Genomic DNA, 20236 nt, shown 5'->3' on the forward strand with positions numbered 1-20236 from the left:
GCTCACAACAACCTGTATCATTTCAATCTTGATAGATGGCACTCACTGTCTGTCGTGGTTCAAGTTAAATATATCTCTGAAGCCAGCAACTTACACTCTTCTGTCTCCAAACTGGCACACATCTTACTTGGCCAACTCTGGAACCAGTGCAGTAAGATCTCAAATGCCACAGTTGAATTCTCACTTGTGTTGGTTCCTGGTGAATTATATAAAGAAGCAGAAGGCAGGCCAGAAGCATATAAAAAGATGCAATATGTGTAAAGGGGGAGAGGGTAGCAATTTAGGACAGGAGGAGATTTGGAGGCTGGCAACATGAGTATTTCAGAATGGATCTCCCAGAATCAGACAGTTTGGTTACTGTGCACCATTGAGCTAGATGTTATATATCATCACGTAAGTGATTACTAACAGATACAAAATTATTTCACCGGTCTCTGTGTCCCTGTCAGCTACCTCAAAAGGCAATAACCTATATTCCTAAAGCATATATGACAATATCACCATCACATTCCCCAAAACCAGGGATGTTTTTTCTGATTCTACCACAAACAAGGATCATATCCATGGACAGACAGGTAGACAGACTTTAACGACAAACCCCCACAGAGCAACAGTGCAGCCAAAGGTATTTACCTCCCCTGCCATGAAAACTTATCTAGCTCTTGTAGGTATGTGAAAATTACCTCTCTCAACGCCTTTAAAAAGGAGTATCACAATATCCGGTGTCTATTTCAAGTTCTAAGCCCGTTGTCAGAACTCTTACAACAGCTTTGCCCCTCCCTTGGAAAACTGGAGCCTAGAGAGTTAAAGCTTAATAAAGCTATATGCAAACAAAAACATGCACAGTGGAGAAGTAAGGCACCATTAGAGATCACTACCAAGTACGAATTATGTACATATAGCTGAGATATGCCAACGAATATTGTTTCAGTTCACATATAATATTTCATAATTGGAGTGGGCAAAGCATACATACACTGTTACACTGGCTCCGTTGATTAGCAGTAAAACATTAATGCCACAATCCAATGAAGTTCGATTGTATGCCAACACTCAGGCCTTATTACATTCTCAGAGCTGAAAATACAAACTTTATAAAGGTAAATGATAAAAAAATAAAACTGACAAAAGATCAATGCGTATATTCAACAGCCTTATCTCTGCAATTCTTGAATATTCCACTTTTTGGTGTTTCAAGAAATGCTGCATGAGATATGCAATGTCCTAAATGCGTAATATCTTAAATGGGTAAACTAAATGATGAGGTATCTTAGTCAAATACTTTACCCATAAACAACCCTTAATACAGACTTGAAAGTTTATTTTAGAAACCTTCCTTTTTTCTTTTCTTTTTTTTTTTAAAGAAAAAAAGGAAGAAAGACAAAAGCTGAGCTCATTAAACCAAAAGGAGATTCAGAACAAAACAGAAAATATTAAGTGCAGTTAAGAGTTTGGTAGAACACAACTGGGGGAAAAGCAATTTTTCTCTACCAGTAGAGCAAAAAGCGGAAAATGGGCAAACAGTTTCCTTTCATTTCTGCTGGAAGAAATGTTCCATCACCATACCTTTCTTTTACCAGTAACACAAACTGTGAAAGGCAATTAAATTGGAATGTGCCGGCCTTTTCACCTGGAGTGGTAGAGAGACTACTAGCCGTGCTCAGTTCGGCAGTATCAGGAGGATATGTAGAAACTGAAAAATGGAACAGCGACTTCACAGACCAGGAAGCATGGATGTCCAAAACATCCACACTTGAATTTTGTTAGAAACCTATTTCCATGCACTCAAGTTCTCTTTTTTTTGTTGCGATGATGTAAGAAAGGGGTAGCCTTCCAAAGCCAAGCCTTCCTAGACACTGTAAACTCAAATCTTAATCTGGCTTGGAGATCAAAGAGGAAGAAAAATGAACTCATAAATAGTTCAAAGTTAAAAATTAATCCCACAGGGGCTCCACTCCTTTAGTTTACTCTGGTAAAGCTGCTGCATCCTGGGGAGACTTAACAATATTTCTTCAGTAACTACTAATGATTCTCTTTCGCACCCGAAGACTTAAATGTACCCAGCAAACTCTGCTAGCGCAAAAGCACTGTCAGTCCTATGATGAAGTCCTGGCAAAGAATTACATTTCACTTAAGAGCGACAGGCTGTCACCTCCTTCCCCATTCAAGTTAGAAAACGTTTCACAAAAAACATCCTTTCTGTTTTGAAGTTTTTGCATGCAAAAGACAGATTTTTTTCCAAGCACTCCCTCACTCAATGTAGGCAAACAGTAACCTTGTACCAGAACAGGAGGAGTTGTTAACAGGCTGCAACAACACTGTTGTTACAACACCAGCATGTTGTTTCATAAGCAAAGCTGTTACTAGTGTGCCAGTACAACATACTAGCCCGGGAGAGTAAGACCAGTAACAACTCTATTTTCAGTATTTGGTTCTTTCATTCACACATTTCTTACTAGTGTTCTAGACACTGGATAGATAGTCCTGCTTTTTGAACAAAACACCTCTACAGAAAAAAACCCAAACATTTTTAACAGTGTAAATATTGCTGGAACGGGAACTGATTTCACGTTACTCTCCAATTAGAAACCTAACTTTAATACCAAAAGCTCTTAAACAGAAGAGAAACAAGAACTTTTTTTTTTTTTTTAAGAAAAAATTACCTGCTACAGTCCATCTTGCTACTTAAGAAAAGACAAAGAGGCAGCTCCTACAAGTTGAAAAAAAAATTCCTTTGTTTCCTAATCAATCTTTCAAGAAAGCCCCTGCTGAGTATATCCCATTATTCAGGTGAAATCATTTGGCCCAGACTCCCAACTCACAAGCCATACAGATACTTGATTATCACAGTCCTGTGTGAATTTTTCCTAATCAAAGTTCTTACAGTAAGATTTAATCAAGGCCCAGAGGAGGAAAGAAAGATAATTGTCTGGATGTGCCCAATTAAAGCTTCAGCAGGACACATAACAAAACAGCTTCACAAAACACTCTGTCCATAGAAAAATAATACCAGGATTTGAATTTCAAGAATTGTTTTTCAGTTTTATCTATTTTTGGCTGAATATCAGGTTTTCAATCTGTACTGAGAATGCAGAAGCAGATTAGTCTCCTCTTTCTCATTTCTAATAAAACATGTTAACATCTGGCAACCCAGTTCTAATGTTATTTTCCCAGATCAATCCATACTTCAAGTCCTGAATGTCAGGCATTTTGTACATTTCTGCCTTTTTTAAAGGAACCAAAAGGCAATGCATGAATCTTTTAACAAACTACTTACAAATAAGTTTCCACTACTAATCTTTAATTCTTCTAAGCATTTAAAAATTTCATTACATTACAGACTAGGGGGGTGAGAGAAAGGATTGTTGATTTCTCAGTTTGACAACAGAATGCTATCTTCACATGCCCCAAAATATTCTAAAATATTTGACTGGAAGGTTAAAGCTATACAGTCCTCTTCTAAAGGGAATAATATGCTTGATTTAAGCTCACTAAGAGACAAGATCAAGCTGAAATCAGAACTATAGTATAATTAAAGACAAAACAACAACTACAAACACTCTGTACAGTCTGAAAAGCTTTTTGCCAGATAATCAAATTTTTTTCCAATGACCCTGTCATTTTAAAGCAAATTAAGTGAAATACACTAATGAAGAATAAAGTGAAACTGACAGATAGTCATCTGCTTTATAAATGGAGTCTTTGAATGTAACAATGCCCAGCACGAGCCTCACACAGTACTAAAGTCAAATACAAATAATTTTATCTTTTAAGGACAAAAGTCTGGCATTACTAGAACAGCTTCAGTTAAAGAAATTAATTTAAGATAATAGCAAGGGCTGGCACAATGAGGGCAGCCACATGTCTACCAGAGAATTTCTTATCCTTCTAAAAACCATTCCAAAGGTTGATAACCAAGAAAAACTGCTGTATTCTGACAGTTAGCCTTTCAGAAAGAAACAGGGCAAAATGTTAGAAGCTGCAAACTGTAACAAGATTTAAATACTCATCAAATCCATATCCCCAAGTATGACAGGGAGAGAATTTATAATTTAGGAAACCTCAATCCATTCAGTTCCCTTCTCATTATCGGCCACCAATTTCTAATCAAGAAGAAATAAATAAATCTATGTGAACAAGTAGCATCAAATTTTGTGAAGCATTTTATTCCAACAGACTCTTACAGACAATATTTACTATACTCCAGTAAACTATTATCAACGTTTATTGCCATATACACAGGATTATTTTTTTCTTGAGGCTGATCAAGCAACATTTTTAAGTAAGTTGAATAAAAAAAGATCACAAACAACTTTGTATTCGTAATAACCCCAGGAGAAACAGTTATTTTTTAATACTGTATATGAAAGAACTAATAGTATTCTCAACCAGATGATTAATTACCAAAAATAAGGTGTCTTGCGACTCCTGTTCTACCGCTGTTAACTTCAGTCCTTTTTCTAGTACAGTAATACTGTTCCCAGGAAGGCAAATGATGGGGTTCCCTCCCTTCTGCCCCTGCCACCCCAGACTGGTATCTATTTTTCATTCCAGTGATTAAGGTCACCTCAGAGGAAAAACAAACAAAACCAAAGAAAAAGAAAAACAGCAAAGGCTGGCACAGACTCCAGAATACCTTTTGAAAGCCCTCAACTATCAAAAGCAGGCAGAAGACAGGTTACCTGAACTTCGTCCTATCAGAAAACATTGCTTACTGGCTCTTCCTATTTTAAAACGTTTAACCTTTTTACTTTATTTTCATTTCATTTTAGTAAACGAAGTTATAACAGATTTAAATGTGTAATGTTGTCTCTTCCTCCATTCAAAAGGCAAAAACGCAACCCACAGTTGACAGTTCTGTCACAGTCCTCCCCAACTTCAAAACCACGCAAGATGCACAGAATTTTTGGCTTCAAGTACTGAGTAAAAGACCTTCATCGTCCTCTTCCCCTCTGCCCCAGTGGGAACTTTAGCCTGAAAACTGCTTGAAAGCTCATCTCTTGGTTGTAAACCAAGGCTATGTAAGAGACATGACCAGTACACCAAACACATTTGTATTTGTTGAACACAGCCGTAACTATGGGTAAATTCAAAAGAAGTCATGCCTTCTCTCTTTCGTATTAACATGGGTAATTTAATCACATAATCTCTGGGAGTATTCACCAATACAGCCTATACCTGTATGATATATAGTGAAGATCCTTCAACTTGAATGTCTTAGCTGGGTAGAATGTGAGCAAACAATTAAAGAAAGTGCTTGATCACTGAGTTTCACAAATTGTTTGAACTAAGCTGCTTTAGCTTATTAATTACAAACTCACAGAGCTTTCCAAGGGAGCAGCTTAACAAGACAACATTCCCTGGCTTTTGCAAATCTATTGTTTTCTCTTTTCCTCCTCTAAAAGCTTGAATAGCTAGGCCTAAAAGCAAGTACAAGACGTTATCAAACCCTGAGCAAAAAATATTTACAATCAACTGGAATAACTATTCTTTACAATAAATACCTGCCTGCTCTTATTTTCCTGATTTAAATCATACACATATTCATGAAATATCAATGTTCAGTGTGACCGCTTCAAAGCATTCATGGTTTTCTACATTTTAGCTACATAGTTGGTCTATTTAGAAGAAAGGTCTGCTGATTAATGCTCAGAGACACTGGTTTCAGTAAACTTGTCTACTACTGCTTTCTTTTTCGGAAGTGAATTCGTCCGTTCTAGCTCAAAAATTGTGCAGTTGCTGCACAGGAAAGTGTTTCCCAAAACTCTATTTACACAAGCAGATAGAAAAATAAGCAAATGAGACTCCTTAGGGCCTAAAGCCATAACTTTGGTTTTACTTATCTTCACTGACTTAAAGACTATAAGTTTTAAACTTCACTTGATATTCAACTCACTTGAAAAGTTTATTAATAAAGACCCAAGATTAAACTAACTCATCTTGGTAAAATAACTACAAATTTTGCATGTATCTTATTTTACTGTAGCATGGCTATACTCCAAAACTAATATACCACATATCAGTACAGACTGATAACTGAAGGTTACATAAAGGACTAAGAATCTTAGTGGACAGGAGAAACGCTTTTTGCCTCCACTCATTCTGGTCTCAATCACAGTACTTGCATTTTTCAGTTTTAAAAATGATTGAAATCTTCATCTTCAACAGTATTACACCAATGGCACCACTAAACAGTTCAAGTTGTTACTAGCTACCAATAATTTAATTGTGTTTATATCCCAGAACTAGTTATATAATTAAACACTAATTTTCTTTTTATTTTTTTAAAATATTTTAATTGAAATAACATAAATAGCACCCTGTACTGTGACATTCAACAGTACAGAACACATGTGCATCACCACTGAAGTTCCAGTCGACTGACGGCTTTCCTCACTTAAGGTTGGGTTTGTTGGGGTTTTTTTGGAAGATATATTAAAAATATTTAGAACTTTTTCCTGGACAAAGCTGTCAAATAAGAGAAAATTACTTCCAAGTTATTAAATAAAAATGCTGCCAATATTGAAGAAAGATCAAGCAATAAGCAATTGTTTTGAGAACAGCTGGAAACACAGAACTTCCACTGAGACTAGAAAAGATAAGAGGTAGAAGAGGTAAAGAAATAGAACCAAGGAAGTTTAACCAAAAGCAGACATATCCAGAGCATAATATTTTCTTATAATGTAATTACAATGCAATTTTTCTTGAGATTTCAGTGGCTTGCATACATTTTCCCCATCCCCTACCCCACTGGCTGAAAACACTGGCGTGAAACTTGTGGGAAGCTTTTGTATTGCTACTGGCTTGTGTTTTGCAATAAAAGCTCCTGGTGATCTCAAGCTAACATGAATTCTGCTTTGCCATCTAGCACAATTATTTTATTAAATGCCTGTTTAGACATACATTTTGGAAAAAAAATTCTATTGCTGTAACATGACTTTTCAAGCAGCACTTGATGTGTGCATGTGTTTTGCTGGTGGCCCACCAATAGGCAGTTTTCAAGGACAAAAAAAAAAAAATATCCTGATAACATAAAGTGAAGGCGAACATTATTCTACACTCTTTACTAAAGCTGTTTGTGTCATTAATTACATTAGCTCTGTATTTAATCAGATTTAAATATCTACTTGTACAAATCTCATGTGTCTAACTTTGAAGGAAAAACCAAAGGTTATTTTGGTGATAAAATGCAAAACTAAACCTGTTCCCACAGCTGTGTTTGTCAAAACTGTTAAAATATGTCCAGTCATAATTCAGGGTTTGAAGTAATCTGGTATTAAAAGTGAAAGGAGGGAAAAGGTGAAACGGTAGTAGAGTGTCAGCATTATGGATAAAGTCAATCTTCCGAGTTTAAGACGCAAATACTTGTTATCTGTGACTTGAGGGAAAGGCCTTAATTATCTAACACTTTGTATAGCAATTATATATTTTCCATACATTTTTCAACTGAAGTTCCTTGGTTCTATTTTTTACCCGATCTTCTATTCTTAATGCAAGTTCTATGTTTACAGCTGTTCTGAGAACTACTGTTTATTGCTTATTATTTCTTCAGTATTTACCACATTTTTATGCTATCTGTAGCTTACTAAAGATGCTATACTGAATTTTCTAAAGCAAATCCATTCAGTTCACTTGTTCTTCACTACTTAAAACTTTTCAGAATATTTCTGTTTTTTTTCCCCAGAAAAGTTGCATAAGCTTGGGCTTTTTCTGGGAAAAATCTTGAAAAAATGCCTTTTTTTTTCTTCAAGATTTGTTTTGGGGTTTTGTTTGTTTGTTTTTTAAGAAAAAATTATCATTTGCCTAAAGTTATGCAAAACAGGTTTAAAGCAATCTAACAGTGCCAAATTAGCCACCACTGTGGACAACACTGTGGTTAGAAAACAAAACAGGATCTTGTCAACATTTTCTAGAAGAAAAGCATTACACGAAACTACCATTAAAAAACATCCACACAGAAAAACATTTGTAAAATGTTTTTTGTGTTGAAGATTTAAATGTTAATAGAAGAATTCAGAGCCCTGAAGTCTTGCTCACCTGGGAAGGTGTCTACTATTGAGAAACTTACTAATTTTACAGTTCACTTACTAATTTTTCATTTATGCTTCCTATTTATTTAAAAAAAATAAATCCCAACCAATTCTGTTTCCAATTTGTTAAACTACATTACTAAATTACTGATTTACTAAACTCAGAAAAAAGTCCTCAGAACATTATATAACTAGCAACATAAAGACAAAATACTCCCTAAGTTTCCTTGACTCTTTCATCAAAAGACAACAGAACACTATCTGGAAAAAAAAAAAAACACACAAAAAAAACAAACCAACGAACTGTAATCTTACAGCCAGTATTTCTAAAATTAAAGCAATTACAACATCAGACTTACCATATCTGTATTTTCAGGAAGTGAGTACTACCTCCACACATAACTTATTTTACTTTTAGGCAACATTTGTCATTCATGTATCCTAAACAACCTCATTTAATTTGTAAACATTATCCCTTTACACAGGGAGCAACAGGAATGAGGGTGAGGCAAACTGTAGAAGGTCATTTACTAGGCCAGAGACAGCAACACAGCACAGGTTTACAGAGTCCCACAGAGTGCCTCCTTCAGGTTTCACAACTGTTATTTCCCTATAGTTGTCACAGTTTTATAAGAGATACTGCTTAATAAATTGCCTCTCTTTTGCAGTAATGTTCAGACTTCCACAAGCATGAAAAGAACAGCATTACAAAAACGTATTTGCCAGACAGAGCTGATAAAACGAAGGCAGATCAGGCTGTCTGTCTAAACGACTGCTAAATGCAGAACATTCTGTACAGTACGTTCAAGTTCTTGATCCCATTTCATTTCGGTAACTCAGAAAGACACACCATGGGTTTTTTTGATGCTTTTAAACTTCATAAACAGAATTTTTACCCCATGAAGTTCAATGCCTTGACATTTTAACTCTTTTTAGCTATGGTAAATACAGGCTATCAGGACAATTCAACTAATTTCATTCTGTTTGTACACTTTCTCTCAGCTGTTCCATTACTAGTGACAAAAATTATAAGTTATACAGCACCAAAATGAAAAAAACAAAGAGAAAGCAGCAGTTTGAGAAAGAAAACAGAAGTACTAGATCATCCAGATCTAAAAAAAAAACCGGAAAACTGTAAAAATTCAGAAAAAAAGCAGAGCAGTTACAGGTGAAATAAGAAAAGACAGGGGCCACTGTCACAAAACCCAGCGATCTCTTCTCCTGCCCCAGTCATAATAAATCACCACCCACTCAAAGCAACACACAGTGAAAGTGATCCATTCTTCCAGAGCAATTTCTGCAGCCTCTATTTAAGAGCTCCTCCGGAGAAGGTATGAATAAATAATTCAGCTGGAAATACCTGTCAAGCAGCAGGATGTTTCATGTTTTCACCTACAGGAACCCCATCCAACCAAGTAAAACCAGACATTATCTGTCCAAAGGGCTGACACCACACTACAATCTCATTTTACGGAGAGAAAAAGGACTCCACGGGCAACAGGGGCACACGGCTTGGGACAAAACTTGTCTGTCCCAGAATCCCCGTGTAGCAGAATTACGGTGCCAGAAGCGCCCGGGAAAATAGGATTGTTGGTCACATCCTTCGGCACCGTCCTCACGGTGTCACCAAGGCGGTCTCCCTGACACGCACACTACCCCCCCCCCGCTAGGCTGCAGCCACACCGCCGGCAGAGGGGGACGACCCCGTCACCTCCCACGGCGGCCAGCGAAGCCGTGGCCCCCTCAAACCCTGCCGAGGCGGAGAGGGATCCCTTCGCCCTTCCCGAGGAGAGGGGACATCGCCTGAGGCAACTCGCCCCCCCCCCCCACACCCGGCGCCTCCCGCCGCCTCCTCCGCCCGCCATCCTGCCCCGCCCGCCCTCACTCGCGGCTCCCTCCTCCCCTCCCCGCCGCAGCCGGGGCCCGGCCTCGCCCCTCAGGGTCTCAGCTCCATCCCAGCCCTACCCTGCCTCCCCCCTGCCCTCCCCGGCCGCGCCGAGCGGCCGCCCGTCGCCCCTAACCCTCGCGGCTGCGCCGGAGCCGCCGCGCAACCGATCGCCCTCAACCGCTGCCCCAACGGCTGCTCCACCCGCACCGCTCTCCAGAGCACCGCCACGCACACACCCCGGGAGAACGGGCTCCTCCCGGCTCCGGGACACCGCTGCCGCCGCTCACGGCTCACGGGCCCCCGCCCCCGCGCCCCGGCGCTGACCCGGCTCCGCCGCAGGCTCCTCACCTGCATGGACGCCATGATGGATCCTCCCCCTCCCCTCTGCGCCGCCGGCCCGGGCCCTCACAGACGCAGCGCCGCGCGCCCGGCCCCGCCCCGGTCACGTGCCCGCCCCACCGGCCGGGCGGCCGCGCATGCGCGGGGCGGGTGGCGGCCTTGGGCTACCGACGGCCTTGGGCTACTGGTGACCCCTCCGCCCATCATCGGGCTCCTCTGGTGCTGCCCGCCCCCTGCTCGCCCGGCGGCAGCAGGGAGGCGACCGCCCAACGGCTGGGGAGGGAGCCCTGTCGTCTCCCGCGGTGGGAGTGGGCCTTAGGGCCGGTCATCAGCGCCGCCGGGGGTTTGGGGGGGGCTGACACCCCGCCCGGCCTCTCCGTTAAGGTTTTTAGCTGTGCGCGTCCAGAGTCTTTAAGGGATTTAGTTAATGCCGGGTGTGCCCTTTTAGGGGTTTTTGCGGGCTCTCCTGGCGGGAAGGTCGGATTAGGGATCCTCAGCAGGCCCGGCCCGGCCCCGCTCTCCTCCCTGGGCTCGGGCTGCCGCTGGTTTGGTGTGGGAGAAGGCCTGACTGCGTCTTGGGGTGACGGACGGTTCTCCAGGCAAGGGGAGACATTACTCTGTGCTTCCCGTGCTACTCTGCCACGGGTCTTGTGACTTCTCTGCAGTGGTGGCCTGGTGGCATCCCATGTCCAAATTAGCATGGGTATATTTTAAATGGGAGCATTTTCCGATGCTACATTTTGCTTTCCTGGACTGGAACATCCTCTGTCCTTTGCACTGGATGATTCTGTGGTAACTGTGCAGGTGAAAATACACAAGCACCGCTCACTAGAAGCAACCTGCATGCAATCAATAAATAACGCAACTTGGAGAAATGCTTTTCATAAAGCGGGTATTTTAGACCTAACAGATCCTCAAGATAACTTGACAAAATGTTTTTCCAAAGGCAAACCTATAAAACTCATAATCCTAGTGGATATGTAAATCCGAGTTAATAGAGGTACTGATTTTATACCTCATTATAATCTCCCATCTCCCTGCTGATCTCACTGTATGTTCCAAAAACATTGGAGCACCTTTTTCTCTTCCCTTCACACCCAGACTTTCTCATGATGCTAAAGACCCCCCTTGGGTCACTTCTGCTCTATCGGTAGCACCTGATTTTTCCATCAGAGATGGCCTAATTGATACACATCTAAATTACTGAACAATTGTTCTCACTTTGTATTTACCTTTGAAATCCTCTTTCATTTTAGACCTCAAGGAGTGTGCATCTGAAAGGCTGCCTAATTTCTCCATATACATTATTTAGTGTGATGCAAGATACTACTTCTACCTACAAGCTTTACCATCCAGTATGTTTTTATGCATCCTCAACTTTGAAAACTGCTAACTGGAGGAAAACAAAAACCCAGCACAACATGGCATCAGCTTCCAACTTGTATCTAGTGTCAGCTGTGTTGCCGATGTTAAAATGAGCACGCAAACTTATGGGTTTGCATAAAGGGAAGAACAGAAAACAGCAGTAGTGTCCTTTTCCTGTGAGGTAGCTGCAGAAGGGAAGGAGCCTCTTGGCTTTCCGGGAATTTGCTGATGACAGAATGAAGTCTATGTCAATTTTTGAGTAGGAAAGGAGACTAGCCTACCAAAAGTAAGGATGGAAAAAGTATCATAATGTAAACCGAATCCTATACTTTTTGTCCTCTAAATTCAGCCTCAATTCTCAGTCACAAACTATGGGCTCCTGACGCTGTGCAAGCTGACATTGCTCTACTGACTAAGTCAGAAGAGTCTTCTTGTGTGTGTTTTCCCTGGAAGTCAGTATTTATGTACTATAGGATTTTGCAACACCGTTTAGGTTGCAGAGGATTTATTGCATTAAGTAGACATTTAGATCTGGTAGAGGTTTCTTTCTCCTGCGGTTCTTCAGAACTAAGTTAGGCTGTTAGAGCATTAAGTGGAACATCGCTATTTCTGTTTTACTAGATGTTGTTGTTTTGCATGATCCAAACATATGTTTATCCTAAAATACATTTCTTAATGCCATATGCTACAAAGATAGCAAGAACATCAAGTTTAAGCAATGGACATGTGTTCGGCTATAAACATGGACATATTGACTATCAGTGTTGATATAATCACAGTGAGATAAAACTGATTTCAATCCGCTATATTCAGTTTCTTAACCCTGTTCCAGAAAACCCTGTTCAAGGTCAGAAGATACGAAAAGGCATAAGCTTACGAATGCCAGCACACTTCATAGACTGCAAGCTGGTTTTGCATGGAAAGATCGGCTTTGTAGTCTTAAGCTAACTGTAATCAGTACAAATACGACTTCTACTCAGTAATAAAGAAAAATTATCTCTGTACGAAAAGCCACCTTAGCAAAAAGTCATAGCTTTTAACTGTCCTTATGTTTGAGAAGTCTTTTTCCTATCATACACACCTTTGCAATGTTAAAAACAAGGCACCTACCACATTTTGTACCGAAATATTGTTTACTGAGATAACTTAATCTACGCTGCAAATCCCATTCCTAAGGATAGCAGGCATGAAAAGCAAGGGGCAATGTGCCCTTCACATAAACAACAAAGCACAAATTACTACCCACCCTAACTTAACTGGATATGTAAGAAAGAAGCTAAAGAGTTACTCTGCAGCTGAAACTTGTGACTAGAATCCGTAAATTCACTTTGAGTAGAGTTTATTCTTACAGGACTACCAAAGGTATCTTTTATAACTGTTGTCACATCTTTGTTTTTTAAAGTATCACGCAATTGCCTAATATATATGCAACATTTTTAGCTCCTCATCATCATGGGAATAGGGGTAGCTAGAGAATTACCCTGTGTTTTATTGGTTTTTTCCATTTCCCTGTGTCTCAGTAACCTGACTTGCAAAGTGCTTCTTAATAAGTGTTTTTGTACAGTGCATAATGCTACAGAGATTCAATCCCTTAAGTGCAATAGGAAAACAAACACTATTAGCAGACTCCTGGAAAGACTTTATATGAAAATCAGTAGTTTCTTCCTTAAATACAGTTCCATTCTTGATTTTGTGATGGCTCATAGTATTCTTTGTTCTAAGTTATTCAGTAATCTCAGCGATGAGAGGCCCAAAATCCCAGAGTGGGTAGATTTCACAAGGATTTGGTTATATTGTAATTTGTTGTTCATTTCAGTGTTGACCTTTACCTATGCAAAATGTAGAAGAAAACACTTTTGCAGTTAACCCTTCCTAATCTGTTGCAGGTGTAGCGGTAGCCAATGCAACAGTTGTTTGTTTTTTAAAAAAGCAAGCTTTAGACTAATGCAGCCTGATCCTGCACCAGTCAATCTAAGTTTTGCCAGAGACTTCAAGGATTGGAGTCTGTCCTGGATTGAGGTAAAACAGAACCAATTTTCTGTTCAGTAATTTTACTTCTTAGCTAGGCCTCTTCTAACTCTCTGAAATTAACAGCATATTGTGCTGAAAATGGTTTGTTCTCAGAGTGATAAGACCAATGGTTACAATTAGTGCCATGGGATGGTACACAGAGAGGCTCTTGTTTGTACTTATTGCTATAACAACCAAGGTCAGATAATTTCGTTTTTTCACCCGTTGGAGGGTCAGAAATGGAAAAGCGTAGAGGGGTCCCACCTGCAGGGAGGAGTGGATGGGACAGGTGACCCAAAATTGACCAACAGGACTATTCCATCCCATCTGCCCCATGCTCAGTATAAAAGCTGAGGGATCAAAGGGTCAGGTCTTTTTCTTCAATGGCCAGCGTCTGAGGAGGACCCTGCCTGTTCATCTGCCTTTGATCCTGATCCGTGTGTTCCTGACTCCAGCTCTGGAATCCAGCTCCCACCCGTTGCTGAGTCCAGTCTGGGACTTCCCCAGAGCCTGCTGGTGACGTCATCCTGGGAGTTTAATACAGTTTTGTATATACTGTATCTATTTTATTATTTCCTTTTAATTCTGTTATTAATATTTCATTAAAGTAGTTCAGTTTCTTCTAAACTCGTAAATCTCTTTATCTCTCCTCCTTCTCTCCGTGTACAAGAGGTGGGGGGAGAGCATCTGTTACCGGCCATTGGCCAATTTGGCCAAAACCATGACAAATCCTAGGTCCCAAATATTCAGAACTTTAGGGGTAAGAGGAATTTCATTTGTTATCTTTATTATTTCAGAAGCTGTCTTGCACTGATCTGATCAAATACATGATTATGACTCACATATTGAAAGCCTATAGAGCAAATCATGAAAATTGTGCCTCCTACTAAAATGTTTCTGTAAATATTCATGAGTTCAATCTAAAAATCCACTTTTCTTCAGAGTTTGCATTACCTTGCATTTACAGAAAAAATGCAGATAATGTTTAAACTGCATTTATTTGATAATTTTCTGATGTATCAAGCCAGTTTCATAGAGGTCAAATATGTTTGATTAGGGTCCTTATAATTTTATATTCCATTCCCTACGTTATCCATAATGTTTTCAAACATTACCAAACATTTTTTCCTCTGCTCTCCCTTTTTTTCCTGTATCATTCTTCTGTATACTGAATTATTTCTGACAGCTTCTTTACAATTTCTGCCACTGCAATAACACGGGACCTTGATTTCTTTTGTCCAAGTCCACTATACATTTTAGCTTGCTCACACAGAAATGAACTGTACATGATGTTAACCTCCCCTTGTTACTCCAGCGGCATAGCAACCATAACCTGCAGTGCCAGGAGACCACATCTCACGGGCATGGAGGACTACGTACCTCTCCAAGGAATTGCGCCAACTTCTCTGTCCACTCCTGCCTGCCAGTTTCAGGAAGGGCACTGAGTTTCAAAAGTCTGTGGGACTTCATCTTCTGATAAACACGAGCTTGCTGCACCTGCAGGAAACGCTGTCTGCATCATGCAAAGAAAAGATGTAGAATCATAGAATGTGTTGTGTCGGAAGGGACATTTAAAAGTCAGCTAGTCCAACCCCCCCAGCCAAGACAGATTATCAATCAAACCAAGACAAGATTATATTGAGAATACAAAAGAACACGTATACGTAGCTAAAATTAAAAATACCCTAAATTTTCAAGATGTTTTTGCCCTGTTGAGACTTTATTGTTGTTTTATTCCTTAGTGATTATGTAGCTTTTTCATCGATGGCTTGTGCCATTTTTATCTATCTTAGTTCTGGATAGTAACAGGCACATTGTCACTTCCATCCCAGGACTTTCAAAGGGATAAATGGAGGCTAAGGGAAAGGTTTCACCTTATTCCTGATCTGCCGCAAGTGCGGCATCTGCAGAAGAGGGTCATCATGTTCTCAGCTGTCATATGCTTCCATTTCTTCTCTTGTATAGGATTTGACAATTTTACAGTTGCTGCGGGATCTGTGGCTTTCAGCTTATCCACAGCAACATTAAACTACCAAAATAATTTTCCATCAGATCAGGAAAAGAATCTCTCCTGTTCTGTTGACACACAGTTGTGACAATTGCTGCAGGGGAAAAAGAAGGACGTGTGGACAGGGAGAGGAGTAGAATTGCCTGTTTTGGTAATATGCCGTAATTATTAATTTATAATTGTCAAGCCGTGTTTTTTTGGCAACAGTAATCCTTTAAATCTTATAAAGGCTGTAACAATAAATACCTATAAAGATAAAAGCTATAAAAATTAAAATCATGAAGATTGTGTAGGACATACACTTAATGAAATAGATCAATTTATTTAAAAGTGCACAGTTATGTAATTATTAGTTCTTCCACATCAAAAGCATCTGTTTCCAGAGCCCATGTGAGCAGGTTGATTACTGTCTCTATCGAATAGGTGGGTTCAGACTCTGCTCAGTGATAATAAATACCTTTAAGATTGAAATATAACTGTAATTTAGGTTTGTTGCTTTTTTTTAACCTGTGAACTGAAGGCTTCTCAGGTAAGCCCAAGAGGTATGTGAATACCTAGTTGATTTTGTTATTAGGAATATTAGGAAGTGACTCTGACTTAATAACCAATGAAGAGAAGATACTGCTAAGGAATTTTCGAAATTAAGTAGCTGTTTGGTCTTAGAATCATAGAATTGTCTAGGTTGGATGGGACCTTTAAGATCATCTAGTCCAACCATCAACCTCGCACTGACAAAAACATCACTAAACCATGTCCCTCAGCACCACATCTACCCATCTTTTAACACCTTCCAGGGATGATGATTCCACCACTTCCCTGTGCAGCTTGTTCCAATGCTTGATAACCCCTTTTGGTGAAGGAATTTTTCCTAATATCCAATCCCGTTTCCTCTTGTCCTCTCACTTGTTACTTGGGAGAAGAGACTGACCCCCACCTTGCTACAGCCTCCTTTCAGGTAGCTGTAGAGAGCGATAAGGTCTCCCCTCAGCCTCCTTTTCTCCAGGCTGAACAACCCCAGTTCCCTCAGATGCTCCTCATAAGACTTTTCTCCAGACCCCTCACCAGCTTCATTGCTCTTCTCTGGACCCGCTCCAGCACCTCAATGTCTTTCTTGTAGTGCAGAGCCCAAAACTGAACACAGTACTCAAGGTGTGGCCTCACCAGTGCTGAGTACAGGGGGAGACTAGACTAGACTAGTTTTGCTAGTCTAGAAGCAAGATAAAATTGGTGGAGAAGAGGCTTCTCGGGGAACTTCTACAGCTGTGCAATAAGCTATCACACCTCCTGAGGGATGAGAAGCAAATCCACCACATCCGCACATCAGACCATACTGCCATCACCGGACCCTGCACACAACTTAAAGACTTTACAGAACTTTGTTTTGCAGGCCCGTACGCCAAGATGACACTGCTCCAGCCCATTGGTTTGCTTTTGTTTGTTTAGTGTCCCTCACAAAAGACAAGACTTCATATGGGATATAACTATCATCAAATGGAGCTATGTTAAGATAACGTAATGGATGAGCGGTTACTTGACTATTTCAGCGAAATATTTTCAGGCAGTTGTCTTGTTAAGTCATAGTTGTTTATTACAAGTCAAATATTTTTCATTATTTAAGTGCTCTATGTTAAATGCTATGCTAAAGCAGCTTATGCTATGTTAAAGCAGCTTAAATGTTAGTGTAATATTGATATATCATTTACGTGTTTCAAGTAGTTTGCTACAAATAATTCTGACTCAAATGGAGAGTCACTTCTGGAAAACATTATATGTCAATTTGGCATGGTAATGCGGGAAGATCTTTCCCTGCATAAAATGAGAAATTAAATCCTTTGTGCCAAATGTATTTAGATCCTGGATATTTTTCAGGCTTGGTGATACCAACCAAAGCTGAGAACTCTTTATGTAAGAGTGTATTAACCTGCATAACAAGTATCCCATTGTTTTACTAGACAGAGTAACAAGAATTTATAGCAACCTAAGACACAAATTATGTATTACGTATGGTTTTGTGTAGTAGTGATTTTGGAGATAAAGGTTTTCTATTAAATGCAAATAGGATACCAGTAGTATTTTTTTTCATGGGAAGAAAAGCATTAGCTACGAATTCTCAACTGAAAAGGCAGTTTTAAATTTGAATTGATGTTAAAGAGTTATTTGGTTTTAACTTCAAAGTAACTTCTGGTTGAGGAAAGAAACTGTCAACAAATAAATAAGGAGCAGCATTAATCCATGCCTGTATTCCCAAAACGCTCATCTCACGAAACTATTCTGAAAACCAGTAACTTTAGCACTGTACAGTAAGATTTTAATTTATATAAAAACTCTCAAGTTGTTACTTTCACCAATCTAAAACACAGTACATATTTCAGGGGCAATTTTAATTTTCCAATTCTAACCTCAACAAGTGAGGCTACAAACCATTACATGATTAACACCTTGAAAACTGGGTACGTAAGCTCAATGGGATAAAACGTTGAAGTACTCCATTTGTCAAAGAACAATCACGATCTTGCATCTCTGATTCTCCTCCCACGTAGCGTGGGAGGAAAATCCTGTAAACATAAAACGGTAACATGGCAATGACACAGAGAAATAGCTTTTCCTTTTTTTTTTTATTTATCTCCGTGACCTTTCTCCCGTAGAAGACTGCACCACGATCTACGTTTTAGATGTAACATACTCAAAGTTTTATTTCATGACAGACACCACTTGTTAAAACTTGATTTGATAAAAGCTCACTGTTCTTTTCTCTGTGCTGCCTTAGTGATGACAGTCAAACAAGCTTCATGGGTGGCTGATAATAATGATAATAACCACAAAATCTACTACGTGCTTTTTTTCTAGCTCTTTCGATTGTTGTGCCACACAGTGAAGTCACAGCATTGGTTTCTTCCCATAAAATTGCCACGTAATAAGCTACCTTTAAAAAGAAAACTAACTCCAACCCAGTTTTTTATTTGTCAAAAAATCCTTCAAAGTTGAGTTTTTCCATGGGAAAAACCACCTAATACCTTTTTTGCTAATTGCAAAGTTTTCATCTCTTTAAAAACCAGCATAATAGCTTAATTTTCAAATGCACTCAATCCTGAAGTAATGAGTTCCTGCTATTTTTCTCTTATTCAGTTGTTGAAATTAAGTTTACACACGGCCTTCACCCTTAGTTTTCAGCTAGGAAAACCTGCTATTTCTCATTAGTACCTACACGCTAACATTGTGCTTTTGTTGACACTGCATTAGCTGTTACTCCCTTAAATTATACTGCAACATTTGAGACTTAAAAAAAAACAAATGAAACTGGGGACACAAAACATAGACTGAAAAGTTTTCTGTGCCATTAATTTCCTTTTCCACTTTATCTATCACATAAACAAATTGATTTAGGCAGGTGTTGTGAAACCCATTTCAACGGGAAGAGTGAAAACGAGAAAGGGTGAAAAAACCAAACAGCCACTACTGAAACTTATCCTGAGAAATATGATATACAGTGATAAAACACAGCCAAAAGCAACCAATTTTCCACACTTACTACTGTTCCTTAAGAACTGCATTTTAGACATGGTGTTCAAAGCAGCTGTGGAATACAATGGCATGGTGAATCCTCCTTTCTTCAACCTCAACACCAAAAAGGACTTCCATGTCTTGCGGAGCGGAGCTCTGATCGTTCCGGGTGCACAGACCATCTCACGTTGGGAGACCGGCAGAGACTCCTTCAGCGGCTTATAGTCAATCAAACCCCATAACCCAGCAGGACTTTCCCCATTGCTTACCGTTAGTAAAGAATTTGCAACTTTTTGTGGCCGAACCAGCAGCTCAGTTTGGAATCCAAGCCATCAGATACAGGACTAGCTTACTAAGTAAAAAGGAGTATTAGGGAACACATGAAGTCTTCAAAATATCCTCTTCAAGGATGGGCAATATCATCTTTTTTTAGTACTTGGGTACTTCTTTTATGAGAAAGCAAATACTCACAATTTGGAGGAGCACAAAAATACCTAAACACTTGAAATCTAAGAAACTCATTAGAACCACAAAAAACCCACGTTAATTTTATACATGCTATTTCACCACCTGTTACCCAAATACTAATTATTTTAGCAATCTGCTCACCCCATAGCCATGAAAACTATGATTCCACATACGAATACTTGCTCTGAAAAGTCATAAATCAACAGAAACACAGGTTTACAAATTTTCAATTTTGAAATTTATTTAGAACTCAGGGGTTAAGCGTGGTTAAGTTCCAATTGTCTGATAATAGCATACCCATGTCACTATCACGGAAATTGCACTAATTCCCTCTGCCCCCCTCCCCCTTAGAAATCTGCAGGTTAGTTTTAACAGCCGGTGGTTTTGCAAATAGTGCGCTCTAGGACACTACTGCGGTTCCTGAGTGTTCAAAGCTACTGTATGATACATTAAGCTGAAGAAAAAAAACCAACAAAATTATTATTCAGAACTAAACCAGCTATTTTACCTTACTGCTGAAGTACAGAATCATAAAATGCAATGTATTTTTAGCAGGAGATTGTTTTGGAATGCTTAAAAAGTGGGGGAAGGAAAAAAAAAACACTCCACCTTTTTAAAAAATGACAT

The 20236-nt window shown here is 39.5% G+C and overlaps 1 protein-coding gene across 2 annotated transcripts in view; it reads right to left on the reverse strand.

Moving 5' to 3' along the window:
• UBE2W (ubiquitin conjugating enzyme E2 W) overlaps positions 1-10345 on the reverse strand; it is a 31612-nt gene extending 21267 nt beyond the window's left edge. Inside the window, exon 1 of one of the 2 annotated variants that reach the window (XM_063327061.1) lies at positions 10267-10345. In XM_063327061.1, the coding sequence (XP_063183131.1) occupies positions 10267-10281 (15 nt within the window). In that variant the 5' untranslated portion in view covers positions 10282-10345. Of the gene's footprint in view, positions 1-10154; positions 10183-10266 lie in introns of those variants that run through there. The other variant, XM_063327062.1, reaches the window with a different exon arrangement.
• Positions 10346-20236: the final 9891 nt, after the last annotated feature.

Source organism: Chroicocephalus ridibundus, chromosome 2 (genome assembly GCF_963924245.1).
Source record: "Chroicocephalus ridibundus chromosome 2, bChrRid1.1, whole genome shotgun sequence".
NCBI lineage: Eukaryota > Metazoa > Chordata > Aves > Charadriiformes > Laridae > Chroicocephalus > Chroicocephalus ridibundus.